Source organism: Coturnix japonica, chromosome Z (assembly GCF_054131305.1).
Source record: "Coturnix japonica strain WE chromosome Z, WE-NBRP24, whole genome shotgun sequence".
Taxonomy (NCBI): Eukaryota; Metazoa; Chordata; class Aves; order Galliformes; family Phasianidae; genus Coturnix; species Coturnix japonica.
Genome location: NC_140702.1, coordinates 42,403,803 through 42,426,663, shown reverse-complemented (window position 1 = coordinate 42,426,663; position 22,861 = coordinate 42,403,803). Strand labels below are relative to the sequence as shown.

General features: G+C 39.0%; 1 protein-coding gene across 3 annotated transcripts in view; it reads left to right on the top strand.

Moving 5' to 3' along the window:
• Positions 1-600: 600 nt before the first annotated feature.
• Positions 601-22,861, top strand: part of ADAMTSL1 (ADAMTS like 1) — a 379,149-nt gene continuing 356,888 nt past the window's right edge. For 2 of the 3 annotated variants that reach the window (XM_085529433.1, XM_015849102.3), the window contains exon 1: positions 624-851. In XM_085529433.1, coding sequence (XP_085385559.1) covers positions 768-851 — 84 coding nt within the window. In that variant the 5' untranslated portion in view covers positions 624-767. Of the gene's footprint in view, positions 852-22,861 lie in introns of all 3 variants that reach the window. The other variant, XM_015849101.3, reaches the window with a different exon arrangement.

Genomic DNA, 22,861 nt, shown 5'->3' with positions numbered 1-22,861 from the left:
TGACTGTTCTTTTGGCATATGGTGGAAATGCAGGCACCAGCCAACATCTTCAAGCAGAAGCTGAAGGTGAAGCTGTGTGGAGGGCTTTTGATCCCTCAGGGAGACTTGGGTAGTGTGAGTGTCCCAGAACACCCTTACAGCATGTTGCACCTGGAGGTGCTCGTAAGCATAGTTTGCAGGCATGTCAAAGAGAGCAGACTGGTGTGCGTGGCAGGTGGAGGACTATTCCCGGATATACAGATCTTGTGACTGCACGACTCACTGAACCTGCTGCCCTCTACTCGGCAACACACCCCAACCCTGCTACCGTGCCCTGTTCCTGCTTTCCCCATCTCTGTCTGCTTTCCCCACTCCTACCTGCGTGCCCCGTCCCTGACTGCCTGCACCAACTTTCGGTGTCCCATCCTGAAGACCGATCGCGCGTGCATGCCCCGTGCCCTCCTGCGAGCCCCATCCATCCCTCCGCACACCCCATACTCCCACCGGGACGCCCCGTCCCTGCTCGCTCGCCCCGTGGCAGCCTGCTGTACCCCTTCCATCCGTGCCCCGGAGGAGCTTCGGGGGAGGCGGCGGGCGGGGGCGGACCGGCGGCAGCGGCGGCTCCCCGCCTCCCTCCCCGCCGCCCGGCAGCGGAGGGCCGCGCCCCTGCGCACCTCCCTGCCCTGCGGGGCCCGGAGGCGCCGCGCACCCCGCACCGCTCGCAGAGGCGTTGAGGGTCGGCAGCGAGGCAGGCGCGGAGCGGTGGAGCGGGCTGCCCCGGGAGGAGGATGGCCGCGGCGGCGGGGCAGCGCCGGGGAACAGCCGCCCCCCTACTCGCCCTAGCCCTGGGGCTCCTCGCCGCTGCAGCGCAGGTAAGAGGGCTCACTGCGGGGCGGCAGCGCTGGGCTGGGGCTTCCGTGCCTGTGGGCGGCGGAGACTCCGCACCTGCGGCCGCCGGGATGCTCCGGTCTCCAGCCGGGGAGCGCTGTCCGGGCGAGGTCGCGGCTCGTGGGTCTGAGGCGGTTCGTCTCTTCCTGAGGCTGCAGGTAGCGCCTTCGGGCTCTCGCAGTCCGTGCCTTGCGGGGAGAGTGACAGACAGCCCCACAGCTGTGTTTTCCGGGCGGAGGTCCGCGGGAGCCGGCACAAAGCTGGTTGTGCAGCCTGCTGGAAGTGAGGGTCGCCTTTGCCAAAGTTAGGATACTGCAAAGTCCGCCGAGTGTCAGAAGGGAGGCTTTAATCCTCCCTCGGGGAGGAAGCGCTCTATAAAACATAGAGCAGCGCTGGGAGTTCCCTCTGTCTGCTTTTCTCAAGTGGGTACTTCGTTGTGAGAGCGCTGTGCAGGATTGGGACGTGTCACCGCATTTCTTCTGGATGTAGTTTACATTCTCTAGCATGCTCTACAGGTAGTTTTCTTTTCTTAGTCATTGATTTGTTAGCAGTTATTGCCCAGTTTTTATTCCGCCTATTGCAGCCAAAAGTAAGTAAATAAATAATAATAATAGTAATAATAAAATAGCCCCTTTCAGTCCTCTGGAGACAGTAAATGAACTCACTTTCAGCTTCGTATGTGCCTTAAAGAAAAGCAAGAGTGAACATGGCTTTCCTAAATCATTCCCATTTGGTTTTGTTCTTAAAGTTTTAAAATGCATTTTAGGTAAGTGATAGCATGTTTGCAGTAAGCATGATGGTCTCCATGTATTTGGGACATTACCTAAATTTAACTCTCTTGAGAAAACAAAGCATTGCTGAAGGAATAGAAAACAAGTACCATATATGTTCACTTGTAGTAATGGTTATTCTCTGTATAACTTTGGGCTGTGGATGAATGGGACGTTTCTGATTTTTTTGCTGTGCCCCTCCCCTGAACATCTGTAGTATCTATATGGCCATAAGGTAGCTCAGTGATCCTGAGTAAAGCCCCTAATTTCTTGATACTAAAACTTTAATGCTGGATCTCTGCTGTCTGTTAAATCCCTCCTGGACCTCTGCAGAGGAGATGATTCACTGCAGTGGCAGTGGGTGGTGAGGTGTGATATCAATACACACCTGCAGGCATGCATTCCGAAGTGGATTGCAACTTGCATGGGAAGAGGTGCTGGCAAAAAGCTACAAGGTGCAGTGGTAGCTCTGATGTACCTTAGGAGTGCAGAGGCTGGCACATGGAAAGCAATTTCTAACAAGATCTGTTACCTGTTTTTGGTAGAGTCACTAGCGCCATAATAGCTGTCATTCTGCAATGGCAACCTCATCTGCCATCCTTATCCCTGCCACCACCTCTGTTCCTAGGTCTGAGGTTGAGCTCAGCTCTGCTGGCACTCGGCTCTGTCCTTGCTTACCCTGGAGCTGTGCACCTGCTTGCCTTCTTCTTTCTTGCAAGCCACTCCTCTTTGTAGGGAATTAAAATAGCTCCATACTTATTTTATTTTCAATATGCAAATATGAAGTATTCAGGCTTAGTTTTGAAAAAGTGTAGAGTAAGTGAAATGCAGTGCAGAGGTCTGAGAGCTGGAACAAAAAGGCAGCTAAGTTTCCTTTGGCCTTTATGTTGGATGCTTAGCTGCATTAATTTCATTTTAGGTACTGAGATAGTGTTACTCTTGAAATAGCAGAATCTGGCACTGCCTCCAGTCTCAAATTTACACAGTGATGGTGTGAATAAAATCAGTTGTCCTCATGGGCATTTCATACGGCCAAAAACATAATCAGCTCAGTGAACCTCCTGTTATTTTACTAGCACTTGTAATGCAAGTTAGAAGATGAAGCGGGGATTAAAGTTACTCTTTACTAAGCTCCCAGAGGCATGAGCATATATCACAGAGAAGATACTCAGAATGGCTCTGATTCTATAACATCTCATAGTACTAACCTAAATCTTAGATTAAATTAGGATGATAAATTAATATTTCTAACGTACTGATGTACTGTGGCTTGTGTATATTATGTTCTACTCATGACCACAAATTTAGGTCTTGAACAATATTGATAAACCTCATGATGCTAAAAAGGAGCATAGTTACTAATTTTTTAAAATTTTTTTGAAGGAGAGGTAAACATGGTCTTTAAATTAGGTGATGTTGTTTTACTGTTTTATAAGGATTTCATGAACTAGACCAAGTGTGGTCTCTTAACTAGCATAACATTAGATATATTAACAATTATAGGTTCAAACTCTATTTTCAAGTTGTAATTTGATGCTAGATTGCTGGAGATGACCTGTGTTTGTACTGCATTTCAGTTTCCTCATCTTTTTCTGAAGTATGGACTACCACCAACTCTCAAATTCTTAGAGTGGTCCTCATAGTGATTTTTTGCTTTTGATTTCCTGTTGCAATCCTGTTGAAGGGATTAGGGTGGATACTCCAACAAAAGAATCTAAACTGACTTTTTACTTGCATTGTGACATAATAGTTATTGTGGAAGACAAAACTTTTAGCTCTGCGTAAGACTTCATGTATGGCCTTCATGGATGCATGCAAACATTTTCACACGTGATAATGAATGGGCTTACTATCTTTAAGCAGTGGAAGTTGCATAGAGAAGTTGAAAGATTGAGTTTTCATGCGCGTCTCTTTACTCCTAGACTTTATGTGCTTGATATTTGTTACATCTTATTCTATTTTATTATTTAAGCTGTGTAGCTCATACATGCTTCCCTGTTTATTCATGCACGATATGTATATAGTATGTGAGGGGATGAAGTGGAGCTATTTTGTACATTAGCAAATACATCATATGGAGATGAAAGCCCCCTTCGAAAATATATGTTGTAGTATCATAGAATCATTTAGGTTGGAGAAGACTGTCAAGATCATTGATTCCAACTGTTAGGATTGGACATATAATGACATAAAAGTAAATTGCGTATTCAGAATCCAATTTTATCTTTTTATCTACTGAATTTGAATGCACTGTGTCTGCATCCCGTTGTCCAGAGAAGACTACAATTTTTTCTTATTATGAACGAAGTCTGAAAGTAAGCTGTTTAAAGCTGCTGAAAAGGTAAACTTATATTTAATTAGTAGATTTAAGAGAAGTTAAAAAAAAAAAAAAAAGAGCATTTTGTATTTAGGAGATCAATCTGCTTCAGTCTAGGAGCATTTTAGTTGAAACTGTAGGTCAAAAATAAATAAATAAATAAATAGAGGGAGAGATGAAGACAAATTACTAGAATACAAGTGTTAAATTTGTATGGTTCAATTAGACTGCCATTATTGAAATAAGAACATGATTCTACATGTTTCATGTTAAATCATCTTGACAGTTATTTGTAACTATCAAAATAATATTTGCAGTGTGCTTTTTCTTGTATTTTGGTAGTGTTATGACCACAATTACAAAAAAAGGTATGGTTGAGTGCTGGTATTATTAAATTTGAGTAGACTTGAAGAAATTTCTCCCTTTTGTGAAATACTTCAGATGACTTGTGTTACTTTTGTGATTGGAATTGTCTTTTAACTTTGTGGTAGAAATAATAGATTGTTGGCTGTATTCACAGCTGAAGGCCTTCATCATCGACTGTAATATCACTGAAGTTCTGTCATTTTAAATTGTAAGACTTAGTGTCTCATTCTGATTATAATCACAGAATCGCAGAGTGGTTGATGTTGGCAGGGACCTCTGGCAGTCACCTGGTCCAACCTCTGCTCAAGAAGGAACACCCAGAGCAATTTACCAAGAACAATGTCAAAGCAATGTCTGTAGGTCTGCAAGGAAGAGACTCATAGCATCTCTGGGCAACGTGTGCTAGGGCTCCATCAACTGCGTGGTAAAGAAGTACCTGATCTTCAGATGGAAAATCCTGTGTTTCAGCTTGTGTTGTTTATCTCTTGACCTGTCACTGGGCACCTCTGAAAGGAGCTTGCTGTCATCTTCTTCACACTTCACTTTAGTTGTTAGTACATGCTGACATGTGCAGACCCCAGAGTATTCTCTTCGTAAGGCTGAACAATCCCAGCTTTCTCTGCCTTTCCTCACAGTAGAAGTGCTTCAGTTCCCTCATCGTATCTGTGGGCCTTTCCTGGAGTCTTTCCAGTAGTTTTCTCTCTCCTGTACTGGGAAGTCAAGAACTGGGCACAGCATTCCAGGTGTGGCTTTAGCAGTGGAGGATCACTGTTGGCAACACTTTGCCTAATGCTGCCCAGGATATCATATACCATCTTTACCAAAAGGACATTTTAGCGTTTTATCATTAGCTTGTTTTCTACCAGGACCAGAACTTCTGCTAAGTTGCCTTTTCTGCAAAGCTGTTCAGTACTTACAGTTTTGGTGAAGAGAAGGCTAGCTTTTTTGCACATAAGGCATCTGACTTATGCCAAATATTTTTAGGAAAATTTCATGCAAAATTAAAGTTCCGTTCCTGAAAATTCAGAGTATGGAGGAAAGTATTTGTCATTTAAAGCAATTTTAATGGCCTTTCTTTCACAAGGCTTCAGCCTTCTTTAGGGAGAAGGGTTTAAAATTTAGCAAGAGAAAGACACTGCACTAGAAATGTCTGTTGTTAACACTCTCAAGGTGAGATTACATCTGTCAAGGTTACAGATCTCTGTATCTGCAGCTGAACAGAAATTTAGGACGTCAGCATCTTTGTACATTTTAAAAGGCTGCATATGAATATGTGCATATGTCAGGGAAAGTAAGACCTACTTCCTCTTTTTGCATCAAAGTCAAATTATTCACAAACCTGTGTTACGTTTGGATACTACGGTCGTGTTTACATCTGGACACGTGAAAACTTAAGGTGAACGAGGGAGCTGTAAGATCCAAATGGAGATCAAGCAATAGCTACAACAGACCAAGAGGTAAATACAGGAGATAAGAGCATATTAGCCCTGGTCTGATTATACAACATCATATTAAGTCTCTGAAGATGTACTTTGCTGCTTTTTTATGTTACTCTAATAACCAAATCTTCTTTAATAGCTTTTTCCCCCTCAGGTTGAAAAGAAAACCTTCTATTATGTCTATCTGGTTTAAAATTCTATCTCATTCATATTTCAGAGCGTTAGAACAAATTTCCTGGAATTAGAAAAAACATTATCCTATTCGTGAGTATTTCCAGTAAAATTTTATTGATATAGCAATTGTATAGCTAGGTATGACATGAAATACTCATCGTGAGTGATGGGAGAATTGGTTGAAGAACATTTCCTTCAAGAATGTGGAGGTATAACTTTTAATCAACTACATCCAATTACCATTATTATGTTCCAAACTTGTGTCCCTGAAAATTATTTCTTTTCATAAAAACATGATGTAAATTCAAGTGAAGTTCTGTTCCTGCTTTAAACTTTACGCTGTGCACAAACTGAAGTGCTAGGACTTCACAGAAGCTCTGGAATATGTAAACTGTTGTTTCTAGCTGCTCCGGAGATTGAGGAATTCTCTATGATTATTGGATGCTTATATTAGGAGCTTTGAAACTCCTGATTAGAAATTACATCTTTTCTTTAAACTCTGCTTAACAAGAAAAAAGCAAAAAATGAGGAGCCTGGGTGTCCATTTGATGCCCTTTCTCTGCAATCAGTATTTCAAGACATTTATTCTCTACTGTCTTCTAAGGCACCATACATGCTTTACCTGTATTCCAAAAGATGATCAAACATGATAAAGTCTGGTAACGAGATGATGTATTGCAAATCGAACATGACATCATTAGCTGGACATAGTAAACCAAGTACACTTTGTTCCCATATTGTACATCCTCACATAGCAGCTCAAATACACTGGTGCATCTTTTCTGATCATATGCTTGCAGTGGGCCCAGGGGACCAAGAAGCTTGATGGCAGCCTGGTGTGTGTGAGAAACAGTGTGGCCAATGGAACTAGGGAAGTGATTGTCCCTTGGTACGTGGTTTGGTAATCTTAAGGATCTTTGCCAACTAAATCTATGGTTTTCTGATTCTGTGATTCTATAATCTTCTTATTGTATACCATGAGGTGCTTTGTACCTCAAGCATACAATTGTGTCCCAGCTACAATCAAGACATTTCTATTTTATTAAGAAACATAACCACTTTGTAACATGTCCTTTAGAAGAGCTGGGGAATAATGCCATGTGTATCTTAGCCATGTCCCTAGCAAATTTAGTTGAACTGTTTAAACCCTTCTTAGCCTTGAAGGTATGTGTTTTGTGTGCCTGTTAGGAGAAATGTGCAGTCACTGTAATTTTTGGATATATGCATGCAAAGAAAAGAGAGGAAGAAATGGAGAGAATAGAGACAGTTTAGTATGTTTGGGGAAATATATTAGGTAGATCTTAATAAATAAATATCTCTCTGTGTTAATAACAAATATTTTAAGCAGTTGCATATATAAAGCGTGCATCATGTAATGAACTGTGGGAGAAACAGATCATTTGTATTGTTTGGCATGCAGTGATACTTTCTAAAAATTGAAGGAAAAAAAGGAAGGACCAAAATAAAAGGTATTGCATTATTTGTAATAAACATACAGAGGAAGTCAGATCATAACAATGACTTCTGCTAGTCTGACAGTCGTGTTATTCCACTGAGCAGACAAGAGCCACTACTGTGTAACTGTTAAGAGCCAAAAAGTAGTCTTGTTTGACTGCATACTTTATTTTATTTATTTATGTAATGAGGAAATCAAAAGGAACCAGAATCAGCTCCAATTGTCTTGACACTGGGCACAACTGAAAAGATCCTGAACCCACCCTTTAGGTAACCAGAATCAGTTCTTTAGGAACCAGAATCAGCTCTTGTTTCTCAGGTATTGGTCAACATTATATTTTGTTACTTGTCTGCAAATACATTTTGGAGAAACTCTTAAGGGGTAACTTAAGCATGATGCTAACCAACCCTCACTGAATCCTTGTCATGAAGGTGAAAAAGGTGAAAAAGCATTTGCCAGATGGTTCAGAACTTTTGCCTTTCCTTGTAACATTTCTGTCAGTATTTAGGTTCAGACTGAAGTTCATTTCAGGAGCAAATGAGTTCTGTGTTCACTTTTTAGATTCCATGTTTTCATGTTGTAGTTTACTGCCCTATTGCCTAAGCATTCTCATTTGCTAACAAAATGTGCTCTTATTCTGTAGTGTCTGACGATGGAAAGCTGTTAGTACAGTCCTGCACATACACAACTATATTTGTATATGGTGAATGCTAAAGTTAGAAGTCTTAAAAATAAATCTCTTTTACCTTTGAATGTTATTTGCCTTCATTCACCCACAGGACAAGCAGGCAGAGGCTAGACAGATGTCTCACTGGGTCTAACAGTATATGAATAATGCTCTAAATGATGTCCGTAATTTGGAGTAGGCAAACATAAGCAATATAACAAATGGAAGTTTCATACCTTCAGAAAATAATACAGTTTTCTGTTAACTTGTGCTGCATTAACATCTTTATTAGAAAAATGCTTCTGTTCTCTGCATCTGGTAATCTTTCTTTGATAATTTTGGAAACAGTGTCATAACATTGTTATGATGTTTTGCATTTTCAAGTAAATGAGCATACTACTATTCAAAACTACTGTGTAAGTTTTTTGTTTTTTGTTTGTTTTTTTGTTTTTTTGGGTTTTTTTTCTTTTTTTTTCATCAAAGACAAGGGAACTTCTTGATCTTTTTATTGTTTGGCTTATTCAATTTTCCTGATTTGGGACAGTTAAAGAAAAGTGTAGTGGTTTTAACATAGACATCTTCAATATCAGATTTAAAACATCTTTCCTGGGCAAACAGTGACTGTCACTATAGGAAGGTTGTAATGTAGACAGGATTTCTTATTTGATGATCAGCGTTTTCATTGAGGCTGAGCATAGAATTAATCTGCCTTTAACTTTAACTTCTGTTATAAGACTGAACTGAATCTTATTATCAAAACTAAGGAATCTGCAAGACAGTGAGCTGGCACATAATGAAGACCTTGTTAAACTTTTTTTTATTATTATTATTATTATTATTATTATTATTATTATTATTATTATTATTATTATTATTCTGAAAAGGATATGAATACAGAAAACAGGGAAATTAAATGCTTCTTAGCCACCAAGAGCAAAAAAAACCCAGCATAATATGTGTAACAGGCAGTCATTTCTGCTCTTCCCTTCACTGATAGACCTAATCAGGCGACAGAAAGCCAAAAAGTGATGTAGTTATCATTTCAGATAGATGGTATAAAAATGGCTGTGCCTTGATTGTGGGAAAATGGCCTTAGATAAAATGGTACTAGATGTATTAATGACTAGGTGCTGCACAAAGTATTTAGAGTTGTTACTAAAAGGCAGTTTCAGGAAAGAGTTAAAGTTATAGTTGAACATTTTCAAAGGAAATGTCTACTAATCCAAAGAAAATTCTTAGTGAAAAATGTATGCTATTGCTTTTGTTCTCATAATGAAGTATGGGTACTGAAGTGCAGTTCTTGTTTACTACATCCATTTTAAGCAGGTCTATTATCAAGAATACATTATAACTCTCAGTTCACATCTAAATGACATCAGACCTCATCAGACATGAGAATACAGAAGACAACCCAAGATCTCATAAAAATAGTTTGAAATGTTATATGAGATGAAGGAAAGAAACCACATGGCAAAGGGTGTGACAGCTTTGTTTTAAAAGGAATATTTCTCTCAATATGAATCTATTCTTGATATAACTTGGCACTTCATCAGGAATGCGTCTATACTAGGAGGTAAACAGGTGTATTTAAAAAAAAATGGTTGAAACCCTTATGTAAGCACTTTGTGTTACTGATTTGGAATTAAATGCTGCCTGTATTAGATTTTGATGGAAGTATATTGCCGTATTTTTGAAAACGTATGTATTTCTTATACCAATCTGAAGCAGACTGTTTCCATTCTAAACACTAATTTGATTTAGATAGTTCTGTGCAAAGCTTCATGGTTGGTCTGTGGCTGCTAAAGACTATTTTTCAATATAGTCACCACCAGTAGCTCTTCATTTTCACCAGCAATGAACAGGAGCTGGTGTGCTGCGCTCGTAACATTCATAATCTCTGGTGGAGGTAATCTACTGTCACTATTGCCACTGCTGAAACGGAGCACCCACTGCCTCACTGTGCTCACATCCACTGTTTGGTCTCCATAAATTCTCAGCAAGCATTGATGAATGTCAGTAGGGGACTTTATTTCTTCATGGAGGAATTCAAGTCCTCCCCTTTGCTTTCAGGCATGCTTCTATTTCAGATGCCATTGTGACAGACTGTTCCTCTGATACCACCAGCCACGTGGCAACAGTGTATAACAGAATATTTGTGGGAAGGTTCAAACTCTACTGCCACAGCACCAACAGCTGCATCTGATGTCATAGGCCAAGGCAATAAAATAGTAGGCACAACTTTTGGAGCAGCCCTTGTATAAAGTGTTCATTGGGCTTTTTATAGAAGTGTTTGTAGAACTTTGTTGTGCTCCTGCAAAATCCTTATTGGATTTCAACTGTGACAGAGCATGTTCTGAAGCAGAGATCAGAAGCTAAAGAAATTTCGTAGTTTGCAGAGTCTCTGTGAGCATCTGATCGACTGAAGTAGTTTGTTAAGCTGTCTAGCAAAGAAACATAGGTAATTATGTTGTTAATCAAGAACTTATATGATCCAAAATTGTTTCATCATGTAATAGTGATTTTAAGATTGCAGCTGATATGAATATCTGACTTTTGTGTTGATACAAATAAAACTACTGGCATAGCTGCTGTTGTATTTTGTTTTCACATTTTTTTGGCAAAGACATCTTGGGATTAATGTGGGAGCTAAAATGTTTTATAACTTATGAAAGCAACCTTAGAACACTTTTTGTCCAATCGTGTCACATACAGAGTGAAGGAATTTCAATTAAATGAGATCTAAATTTCCATCTCTTTGATTGTCTTTTAATGTCTTCAAGGCTTTAGCCTGTCCAACAAAAAAATAGGGACATATTGTATATGAGAAGGGGATATTAAAATTTATTTCTCAAAATACCTATGTTTAATACTGAGTTATAAAGACCTCTTCAAGATTATGCAGTTAAAGTTGACATTTGCATGTTTAATCCCACTGACTTGCTGTATGTACACCTTGCATTCATGGGAGCTGCCTGCTTAATTCTTCAGCTTGTTTGTGACTACATGTGAAATTAAGTTTTGTCATTGTTAACTCATATCAGAATTCCTTAAAAATTGCTTTTAATTCTGTGATTTCTATTTTTTAAACTAAAACAGAGAAAAAAATGCAGAAAACAAACAAACAAACAAACAAAAAAGAGCTTAGTTAAGATATTCTGTGCACTTAGTTTTTGTGCTCACTGTTCACAACCATGTCTTGCCGGGCAGACATGTGGAATTTTAGGAAGTTTTAAGTAAAATACCAAATGAAAAACAAAAACAGCAGTATAATTTGTAATCAGTTTTGAATTTCAACTCTTTCTCTGTTCTTTTTAGAAGGAAATTACTTATTCTGTTCCAGTGTTGAATTCTGTTTCTGAAAAAGCTCAAGTGACTCCTCAGTGACAAAGTTAACAAAAGAAAGAGGTACATTAGGTGTACAAGTTGGTCTCCTTCCCAGACAATATAAGGAAAAGAAAGGAGCCTTAAAGTTGCCTTGTATTTTAGCTTCTGAATATGAAGTTGAGAAATTAAACCCACCAAACTGTATCTAATGGAAGTGTTATTATTCATCCATTTATATCTCTGCAGCATACAGTTCTTGTGTTCCCTGTTTTCTTGTAAATGGTATGGATCTAACCTGGTGGTATGTGGGTGCAAACCAGATTGAATAAAAAAAATAAAGAAACGGCACATTTCCAAGTATTTGATTGAACTTCCTTGATTTTATAAGATTTTTGAAGCCTCTGAAGGGGACTATGGATTGTGATAAGGGTACGGAGTAATATGATATTGCAAAGTACTGTTTGAATGGGCAAATATCTTAAAGCTAATCAGACAGGCTTTTCTCCTGTTGCGCAGGGTTCTTAGTAGTTGGGAAAACAAGCAGAAAACTACCAGAACTCCCTCCACATTGCGGTGTGCAGTTATTATTTTATTTCCTATTAGAAAATTGTGACATTGCAGAAAACCATCATGCAGGTGTCACTTGTTTCTACCTTAGCTTTCTTGCCTCAGTGAGTATTAACTTCTGCAGCTTAGAAAACTACCTTATTTCATTTGATGCAGAGGAAAGAGGTATGGCTATTTTTCACCTTCCTGTTTCTGCAGTATAACTGGTTGACATAGAGCAGCAATTAAAATTTCTGCTCACAAAGAAATGATCAGATTTCTAAGTATCAAAAATTCATTGAATATGTTGAAAAAATCTACATGTTTGAGTGAACGCTTATTTTTCAACATAGTTACCACTATTAGCTATGCATTTTTGCCAGCCTAAAAAAGAGACTTCATGTTTTGCTGGTAACAATCTGCCCCAATGGACGTGACTCACTGTTTCACAGTTTCTGTAATGGTATTTTAGCTATGAAAATGTTACCCACTCAGTTCATCTTTCATCAACCGAGACAGATGGAATTCAAAAAGTGCCAAATCTGGACTATACGGCAGGCATGTTGGGACGTTCCAGCCAACACTGGCAGTGTACTCCATGGACTTCAAACTGGTATGGAGCCTGATGTTATCATATTGCAAGAGGAAGGCTGTCTTATTCTCTGGCCTGACTCTGGAAGTTTGAGTCTTCAGCTCAGGCAGTGTCATGACTAACTGGCAGAGCTGATGGTTTGTCTGTGTTCCAGAAAATACCAGAAGATCACCCCTTTCCTATTCCCAAAGAGAGTCCACATCACTTTACCTACTGTTGGCTTTCTCTTGAACTTCTTCAGTGGTGAATTCACAAGCTGATGTTTTGTTGACTACTAGTTTGACTTCAGCTCACATCAGTGACACAGTGTCTCATCACTCATACTGATGTGATCCAGGAAACTGCCACTTTCAGCCTCTTATTGGATCAGTACGTCCTGAACCTGAGAAACTTGCACATGATGTTCTTTCTGTTCCTCTGTGAGCATTCATGGAACTCACTCAGCACAATCTCAGCAATATTCCAACATTGATACCTTCAATTCTAATGTGCTGAAGTCAATATTCAACTCCGTACACTGTTCCCTAGTTATAATCTGCAAGTTCTCATGGATGAGCTGATTGAGATGCTCTTTATTTTATGGTGTGACAGCTGTGCCTAGCCATCTGGAATTGGGATATCTTTCATGTTGCTGTCACCACTGCTGAAAGGCAACACTCACTGTTTAGTCTCCATAAATGTTCAGCAAGTGTTGATGGATACCAGTGGGTGCCATTTTTTTCTACATGAAAGAACTCACTGGAACCCCTTTGCTTCAGATGAATTTCCACATCAGATGTCATTATGTCACAGTGCCTCTCTGCTGCAGTCTGTCACATAGCAGCAACATGCAATGGAATATTGGTGGGAAGGTTCAACCTCTGATGTTGTACCACATCTGCCTCTGATGTTGTGGGCCAGTATAATAAAATAGGATGCATTGCTGTTGTATATTTATTTGAATTGTACAAAAATTTAATGTCTGTATTTTGAACCGAGTTCTCTTAAATACAAAGAAGTGAGCTTGGGTAAATACAGTATGCAAGGGAATAGTAGAGATTATTCTGCAGTAACAGATATAATAAAAACAAGTGTGATTCTATGAGAATATATCTACTCCTGGGAGATCTTACTGCAGCTGAATTCTGTACATGGGGTATGAAAAACATTTTTGAAGCTATTTCTGCAAGTGGTTCATCTCCAGTGAAATTGCAAAAGGGAAACATTTTCCATTTTTCACTTGTATGAATGCAGTGGTGCAGTATATTTATATTTTGCTACAAGTTATTTATTTTGGCTTTATTTCAAGATTAACAGATTATTTGAAAGAAGTTTAAATATCTGTTCAGATTTTTGAGTTTCTGAGATGATTTTTAAGGATTTGACATGTTCTTTTTTTCTGCAATTTGATTTACCCAGGATATCTGATTTTCTTGTTATTTTCTGAAGATAGTTAATAGCATAACATGAAAGCATTTCAAAACCACCATCCTTCAAGAATAAGGCTCCATATATATTTTTTATGTTGCAAAGTTGGATGCTATAATATGTAAATGAAAATCAGCTGGAAATAGATCAGATATGATTAAATAGATTAATGATAAGGTGATATCTTCTGAATATTATCCTGTTACAGCATTGTCCTGTAACTGTTCAGGAGTATAGATAGATAGGAATACTGTACATATAAGAGTTCATTTTAAAGAAAATAAATTTCTTTTCATTGTACACATCTTTCCACCTGTTCTTCTCAAGATCCATTTGTGTTTGTATTCATAGTGGATTCCTTCTATAGAACACAAAGAGTTACATGTTATGTGTGTTAACATCTATTACCTAACAAAATGTGTACTTTGTGGTAGTTATATTTACTGCAGAATTCGTTTTCATTGCAGTGAAAGGATATTAATCAATGACGAGCTATCACTTTATTTTAAAAGCTGATATAGCCTGACCTAGAAGGGAAACCATACAGTTGTATAAAGTTACGGGGCTCTGCCTGGTTGTGGGCTACCTCAGGGAAATGGCCAGTAAAATAAAATAGTAAGAGTAACCTGTGACAATAATTTATCTGAGAAGGAAGAGAAGATACTTATAGGTAATTAAATGCTGCACGCAGTCTAATATAGAGAGGAAGAAATGAAGTCCTGGTTATATTATTAAGAGTAATAGAGTCTTAAATTCACTGTCAGCTTCAGGACAAAGCCTTAATGGCGTGAAGGCAGTGGAATGACTGTGATCAACTTAAGGTGGTTATACTTCACCAGCCTGAGGAAAAAGAAGGCTAACAGAAGGAACAGATTTGTTCAATGTGCTCAAAATGAAATGGTCTCTATTTTTAAGGTCCCTTTTTATCAGTAAGAAAAGAACATTAATTAACACTATTAATTGAAAGACTGTATTGTTAACAGAAATGTTAGTGATTGAGAAGTGCTATGAAGAGCTGAAGAGACCTGATAGGATGGGCTGATACTGTCAGGGGTTAAAAAAATCTTTTTTTCAGTTGGCACGTAATTTCTCAGGCAGTATTTCTCCCCTAATAAGAAGATATAATGAAAGCATTCTTATCAGACATTATTGGGCAGCAGAAATCCCAAACTGTTGATATAGTCTGAGTGGATTTTGTGAGGAAGCAGATGAAATAAATTTATTATTTTTTCTTCTAAAGATAAAGTTGTCTTTGAACACAAAGGTGCCTAGCTATTTTGAAACAAAATTTAAGAGTTAACCAAAGACAGCAAAAAGCTCTTAAATTCTTTTACTTGCAGACAAGATTGCTGAAATATAGACAAATTATTCTGAATAACACTAAAATAAGTAGGTAATAAAGTATGTATTAATAATGGAGTAATAAGACTTTAATATAGCTGTTTCACTGGCTTCTATGCCAGATAGAAGTAAGTTTCCTATTGAGAGAAATTGCTCTGTATTCTATAGATATTTTAGCAATTTGTCAATTTAAAATTATTCTTGAAAGGTCAGGATTCAAAGATTTGCATGTGTGTTTGTGTTTGATAAGGAGAACAGAGAGGCAAACAACAACTTACGTAGCAGGGAAAGTCAGTTTTCCATTTGAACTGATTATTTGGTTTTGGAGGGAATGGGACAAAATATTCATCTGCAGAAAAACCTCACTCTATCAGTTTTAGGCCAGCTGGACAGTTCTTTGAGTGCTATGTCCTGCAACAAGGAGACAGAGTTGATATGCACTATTTAGAAAATGATATAAGTACCAATGAAAGTTGAAAGTGACAGAGAGGAAGTGGATTAGAGCTACCCTCAAGGAAGAAAATAATAAAAGCAATGTAATGGAAAAGGAGTACAGTACATAAATTTAAATGTCAAATAGAGGCAGATATATTCTTCTTTTCTTAAACTTAAACTGATACAATATTTAAGAATTTCCCCTCAATTTAAAATTTTTGTTTGCCTGCCTCATGAACAGGAAAGCCTTCTGTATATTGTCCTTTTCGGTGTTAGGAGGGGGAGGCACTTTTGACAGCAAGACAGGAAAACAACTTAAATAATGGTGAATGGAGAAACACAGGAATGTAAACTAGATGTTAGAGCTGCATCCTACTACTATTTTCCTTTGAGCTGTGAACTAGAGCCTCTTAAACACCTTTTACTTCCCCAGTTTTCTTCCTGCTCGCATGCAAATCTGCATGTAGGGCTTGATATTCTCATAGATCTTGCCACAGGATTTCTCTGAGGTCTTGAAACTCTCTTAGATGCACTCTTTATACAGCTTTCCCAAATGTAAAACAGATAAGAAAATTTATATATTATTTTGTCTTCTATCCCGTTGTTTGGTTTCAAGCAGGCTTTTCTATGTTCTTCATGCAGCACACGATACAACTTGACATAATTTTTGCCTTGTTTTTCTGATAGTTGCATTCTTGCTTGCTGAGTGGTTTTGGATTGCAAGATTAACACCCAAAAATGATGTTTAAAATAGCTGACCTTTACACATGAAGTACCAAAGTTACACTTACAATCTACTGCATGTTTTCTTATTATCAACATTATATAATAAGTTACCTCCCTAAAGTCTTGTCACATAGAGAATCAGTCATGAGCAAATATCTTCTAAACTTTTGCAGTGCTCTTAGTTTTGCTTTCCCTTCTTAGTCATGACATCCTGCTTTAACCAAAACTAGAACTTCTGATAAATATCTTTATAACAGGTAAAATCATGCTCAAAAAGCATTTTCTACAACAGAATTAAGATGAAATTCACTCTTATATTCTGCTTTAATGTTTTTATCAACATATTTGTAGAATTGTAGAATCATAGAATCACAAAGTTGGAAAGGACCTACAAGATCATCTAGTCCAACCAACCTCCTATCACCATTACTACCACAAGCTACTAAACTGTATCTTGTAGCACTTCATTTAGATGCCTCTTGAACCACCTTGAATCACCAGGGACAATTCTCCATTTCTTTCTAGCATACTTGGCAACAGAAGCCAGAGGACTATCAGTACACACCTTCTGGACACACCTTTTTCATGAAGAATTTGAACTACTGTTCTGCATATTGGTGTATGTGTCTACCCGATTGTCATATAGAAACCCTATTGTAAGCATAATTGTCAGCAAGACTGTTTAGCATGACAGCTGTAATGCATTTACTGAACATGAGGTTTTGACACGTTTGCAATTCTTGCAGTTGATCGTGTTTATCTTCGCAGTGGCTTCTGTCATGAAATCAGAATTTTGAGCAGGTTCCTTATTGCATAAAGACTACGGAATGTCAATAGCAAAATAGTGTTTACAGCAATTATTTTTGTCCACAACAACCTGTTTTAACAATTTATGAGGATTTTTTTCTTTTTCACTTTTCATGAGTGGATTAGACATTAGGGGGAAATTTTCCACTCAGAGGATGGTGAGGCACTGGTAAGGCTTCCCAGAGAATCTGTTTTGCCCCACCCCTTGAGATGCTTAAGGATGGGTTGTTGGACGGGGCCTGGGCAGCCTGAGCTGGTGAGGGGCCTCCCTGCCCATGGCAAGGGGTTGGAAGTGGATGATCTTTAAGGTCCCTTCCATCTCAAGTCATTCTATGATTCTATAATAGTGTGCATTTATTCTGGATTGCTGTAACAAATTACATAACTATATTGTTGTTTGTTTTGTGTTGTTTTTTTGTTTTTTTGTTTTTTTTTCTGTTTGAGAATTATGAGACATAAAAAAGGAAATAAAATTAGTAATTTGATGTAAATTCCTGATTAGAGTGTCTGGTTACTGTTCTGAAACAGATTCCATATATATGGTGTACTCTTCACAGTGTGCCATGGTATTTGTCATACCACTGCCAGTTACAAATGCTTGTAAAAGCAGGAATATAGGAAGATTAGTAATGGTCCAGTGTATTTTGGAAGATTCTGTTTTGATTATTTTTTACAGGATCACAGAATCACAGAATTATCAAGGTTGGAAAAGACCTAGAAGATCATCTAGTCCAACCATTACCAATACTTCCTGGCTAAATCATATTCATCAGCACCACATCCAAGCGTTTCTTGAACACTCCCATGGTCGGTGACTCCACCACCTCCCTGGGCCGTGCATTCCAATGCCTGACTACTCTTTCCGAAAAGTAATACTTCCTAATGTCCAGCCTGAATCTCCCCTGACGCAGCTTAAAACCATTCCCTCTAGTTCTATCACTGATTACACAAGAGAAGAGGCCATCCCCCAGCTCACTACAACCCCCCTTCAGGAAGTTATAGAGAGCTATAAGGTCTCCCCTGAGCCTCCTCTTCTCCAGGCTGAACAATCCTAGCTCCCTCAGCCGCTCCTCATAACGCCTGTGCTCCAGACCCCTCACCAGCTTTGTAGCCCTCCTCTGAACACGTTCCAGGGCCGCATTGTCTTTCTTGCAGTGAGGGGCCCAAAACTGAACACAGTACTCAAGGTGCGGCCAAACCAATGCCGAGTACAGGGGGACAATTACCTCCCTGTTCCTGCTAGTAACACTGTTTTTGATGCAAGCCAGGATGCCGTTGGCCTTCTTGGCCACCTGGGCATACTGTTGGCTCATGTTCAGCCGAGCATCAATCAGTACCCCCAGGTCTATTTCCTCAACACAATCCTCTAGCCACTCCACCCCAAGCCTATAGTACCGCCTGGGGTTGTTGTGGCCAAAGTGCAGAACCCGGCATTTGGTCTTGTTGAACATCATCCTGTTGGCTTTGGCCCAGCTCTCCAGCCTATCCAGATCCCTCTGCAGGGCCTCTCTACCCTCAGGCAGATCGACACTCCCTGCCAATTTGGTGTCATCTTACTGAGGGTGCACTTGCGAACTTACTGAGGGTGCACTCAATGCCCTCAGCCAAGTCATCAATAAAGATGTTGAATAGGACAGGTCCCAGAACTGACCCCTGGGGAACACCACTCATGACTGGTCTCCAACTGGATTTAACTCCATTTACCACCACTCTCTGGGCCCAGACCTCCAGCCAGCTCCTTACACAGCCAAGAGTGTACTCATCCAACCGGGCTGCCAGCTTTTGTAGGAGAACAGCATGGGAGACAGTGTCAAAGGCTTTGCTGAGGTCTAAGTAGACCACATCAACAGCCTTTCCTTCATCTATTAGACAGGTCACAGGATCGTAGAAGGAGATCAGATTGGTCAAGCAGGACCTGCCCTTCATGAACCCATGCTGACTAGGTTTGATCTCCTGGTCATCCCACACCTGCCTTGTGATCTCCCTCAAGACAATTCGTTCCATTACCTTCCCTGGCACCGAGGTCAGGCTGACAGGCCTGTAGTTCCCTGGATCCTCCTTACAACCTTTCTTGTAAATGGGAGTCGCGTTGGCAAGCCTCCAGTCTTCTGGGACCTCACCCGTTAGCAGAGAGCGCTGAAAGATAATGGAAAGCAGCTCAGTGATCACCTCCGCCAGTTCCTTCAGCACTCTCAGGTGAATCTTATCCGGACGCATGGACTTGTGGCAGTCTAGTTGGAGTAGTAATTCCCTGACTGCTTCTTCAAGAATCACAGGGGGTTCAGTCTGCTCCCCAGCCGAGACTACCAGGTCAGAGTGTGGGGAGCCCTGGGAATGTCCGAGACACCTTTTAAAAACAGACGTAAAGAAGGCATTCAGAACCTCTGCCTTTTCCTTATCGTCTGTAATCACATTCCCAGCCTCGTCCAGTAAAGAATGGAGATCCCCCTTTGTCCTCCTCTTACAGCTGATGTACCTTTCTTGTTTGGTTTTACCCCAGTGGCCAGCTTAGATTCAAACTGGGCTTTTGCCTCTCCGATTTTCCCTCTACACATCTTAACAGCCTCTTTGTATTCATTCTGAGTTGCTCTTCCCTCCTTCCACAGGTGGTAGATTCTCTTCTCCTTTTATGCAAGGAAGAGAAGATCCTGAAAATAAGAGAAGAGGAAGCTGTGACAAAAGAAAAGAGGATGATCCTGGATTTTCAGTTAAGGCATCTCCTTAGGAACATTGGCAAGCAGGCACAGGAACTTCAGTGGAGATATTTTGTACACTTATACACAATAATACATTAATTTTTGCATGGACACTTGGCTTTTCTCATGCTTCCTCTCTTACAAGTACAATGGCAAAAATGAACAGTTTTCCCCACAACTGTATTCCTGGTCTTTTTGAATGCAAATTTAAATACAGAGATTTAATTATATTAATTGCACATAAACAGTGATATCAGAAACATGACTTGATTTCTTCATAACCTTGAACAACAGGATGATATGCTAGTTATCCCTAGAATCTTGTAAAAATTGTTTACATCCTCTGCTGATAGATATTTGTTTTTCCCTCCCCCTGCTTCCCCACCCACATTCTTCTGAAGTTCTGGACATTTGCTGTGGCTCATAGGATGCTGAGCTGCATGTGCAAGTGTTGCTGTTTATGTGAGAATCTTCCCTGGTGCGTGGTTGCATTATTTTGCTGCACTGCTAAACCATTTGCAAGAGTTTTAGGTCAGCAGCACTGTACTTTTTTTCAGGGTCATCTGAGAAGTTTCATTTAACAAATTATTTGTTGTAAGGGTGCCAATGTGTTCATTTTTTCTTTTTCTTGTAAAATGCACTGTCTTGTGACTTTTTGCCTTCTTTACAAAAAAGGTGGCTTTTTGTTGTATGTGTGTGGTAAAGCACTCTATGGAGCTTCCTCAAATTGCCTCTTATGTAACATTAATGAACCAAGCAACTGCTCAGCCCTGTTCAGACAAAAACAAACAAACAAACAAAAAAAAAACAAAACAAAAAACAACAAAAAAAACAACCAGTTGGCTCTATTCTGTTCCACATGTAATTGTTTTCCATAAATAATTTGTTATCAGCTGTTTTAGTATCCATTATACTGGGGATTAAAGTAGACAATATGTAATCTAAAACAAAAGAAACACATGTATGACTACAAACAATAGGAGCATGGAAGATAAATTTGTTATTAGACGAGTGTTGGTGCAGTAGATCTGTGCATCACAAAGAGAAAATCCAGAAGGGCAGAAAGCAAGAAGGGAAAGATTATACTGTGTGACTTATGGATTTGTTCTGACTTTTTCCCCCTGACTTGGCATTTCTAAGGAAAAATAAATGAGGGTGTTGTTAACACCAGTCAGTGTGTAGCATCCCTTTGCAGAGTGTTCCTGCAAATAACTTACTTAAGTGGGACTTGTAGTTAGGAGTGAAGGAGGTGGTCTAAATATGGCTCAGTGCTGTTTTGATTATCTTAGTGTCAATTTCTTTTTTATCTAGACCATAGAGTTTTACCCAAAGAGGCTGTAGCTAGACAGTGAAACTTAAAATTTAGCTGTGGAAGAAACCAACACAAAATTGTTTATCTACAATTATCATATTATAGATAAACAGTAGCAGCATTATTGCTAAAAATCAAGGCTGTTTACTCCTTACAGAAGTCACAGTATTTCCAGGATACAAGAAATGTTTAGTGTTGAACAGCACTGTTTAACCAGAAGATGAGGCAAACGCCCTAACCTGGGGTTTTATGTCAGAATCATCTTAAAAACCAAAAGCCACAGACAGATCTCAGACACTCTGGTGATCAAAGGAGTGCAGGATTTCTCAGGGTCTCTGGGACAAGGGTGGGCTTGGGAGTTAGTTAGATCCCACAGTGTTTCTTTACAGCTCCTTTTCCCCTACCACCTTGGAAACTGAATCATACAATGTCCACCTTACTGCAAGTCTTCTGTGGCTCACATTAGTTAACTCGTGGAACTGGAGTAGCCACTCTATGTTGTTTTTTTGTAACTACAGACATGATGATTGGTCATACATTAAATGGTAGATGGGTACATTCATTTCCTGAGCAATATGTGCTACATGTTCTGTGGTCTTATTTGTTCAGATATTAACACAGCAGCTATTTTTTGTCAAGTAAAATTAAAACAAAACAAAACAACAACAACAACAACAACAACAACAACAACAACAAAAACCCAACAAATTGCATGCCCTTTAACAGGCTTTAAGAAAATGTGCATATATTTGTGTACATATTCATAAATACATATGTATTTGCATGTTTGCAGGTACAGATTGAGTCTAAAGAATTTTTTTATACAAATATGCCTTCTTCAGCAGAACTACCCATTTTATTTCTGTTAGAAACATACTGATGCTGAAACAAATGTGAAATAAAATCTAGATATAAATTGAAATATGCATTTTTCATTTTAAATTTTAGATAGAATTTTTGGCTCCTTACTAATGGGTGGGGAAGTAATAACATAATTAATTGTCATTTAAAAATTGTTAAACTAACTCATGTTTTTAAAGTATTAAACTTGCCAAACACCGTATAAGTACCCATTTAGATATAGTAATAATATGATGGCTAGGAGTCACTTTTGTGGAGACTTATGAGTGAAGTAAAGAAACACAAATATATTTGAAAACTGATAATTCATGTTTTTAATTGGTTTGCTAGAGACAATACATGATTCTAATGTTTTATTCTTTGATATATTAAAGAGGCAATCTCTAAAGAGATATATAAAGACTATCTTATTTTCATATATTTTACAGTCTCTAAATAATAGGGCTGTTAAATTAATGGAGGAGTGAATAATTCTTACAATACTGGATTTTCCTGAGTTTGTTTGACATGTGTTCATGATCACTTACTTTGAAGAATCTGAAGGCCACTCCTGATCCTCATATGAACTAAACGCAGTCTAAATACAAAACAGAAAATATTCTTGCAATTGATGTATCAAAATAAAATGATAGCAGAATTGGCAGGAAAAAGGACTGTGATGATTAAGAACTGCCAGATATCCATTCAAAATCGCTCTGACAGAGTATAAAGACAGGTGAGAGAGGAGAGTGCTGCAAATAGGCCACCTGTATATACTT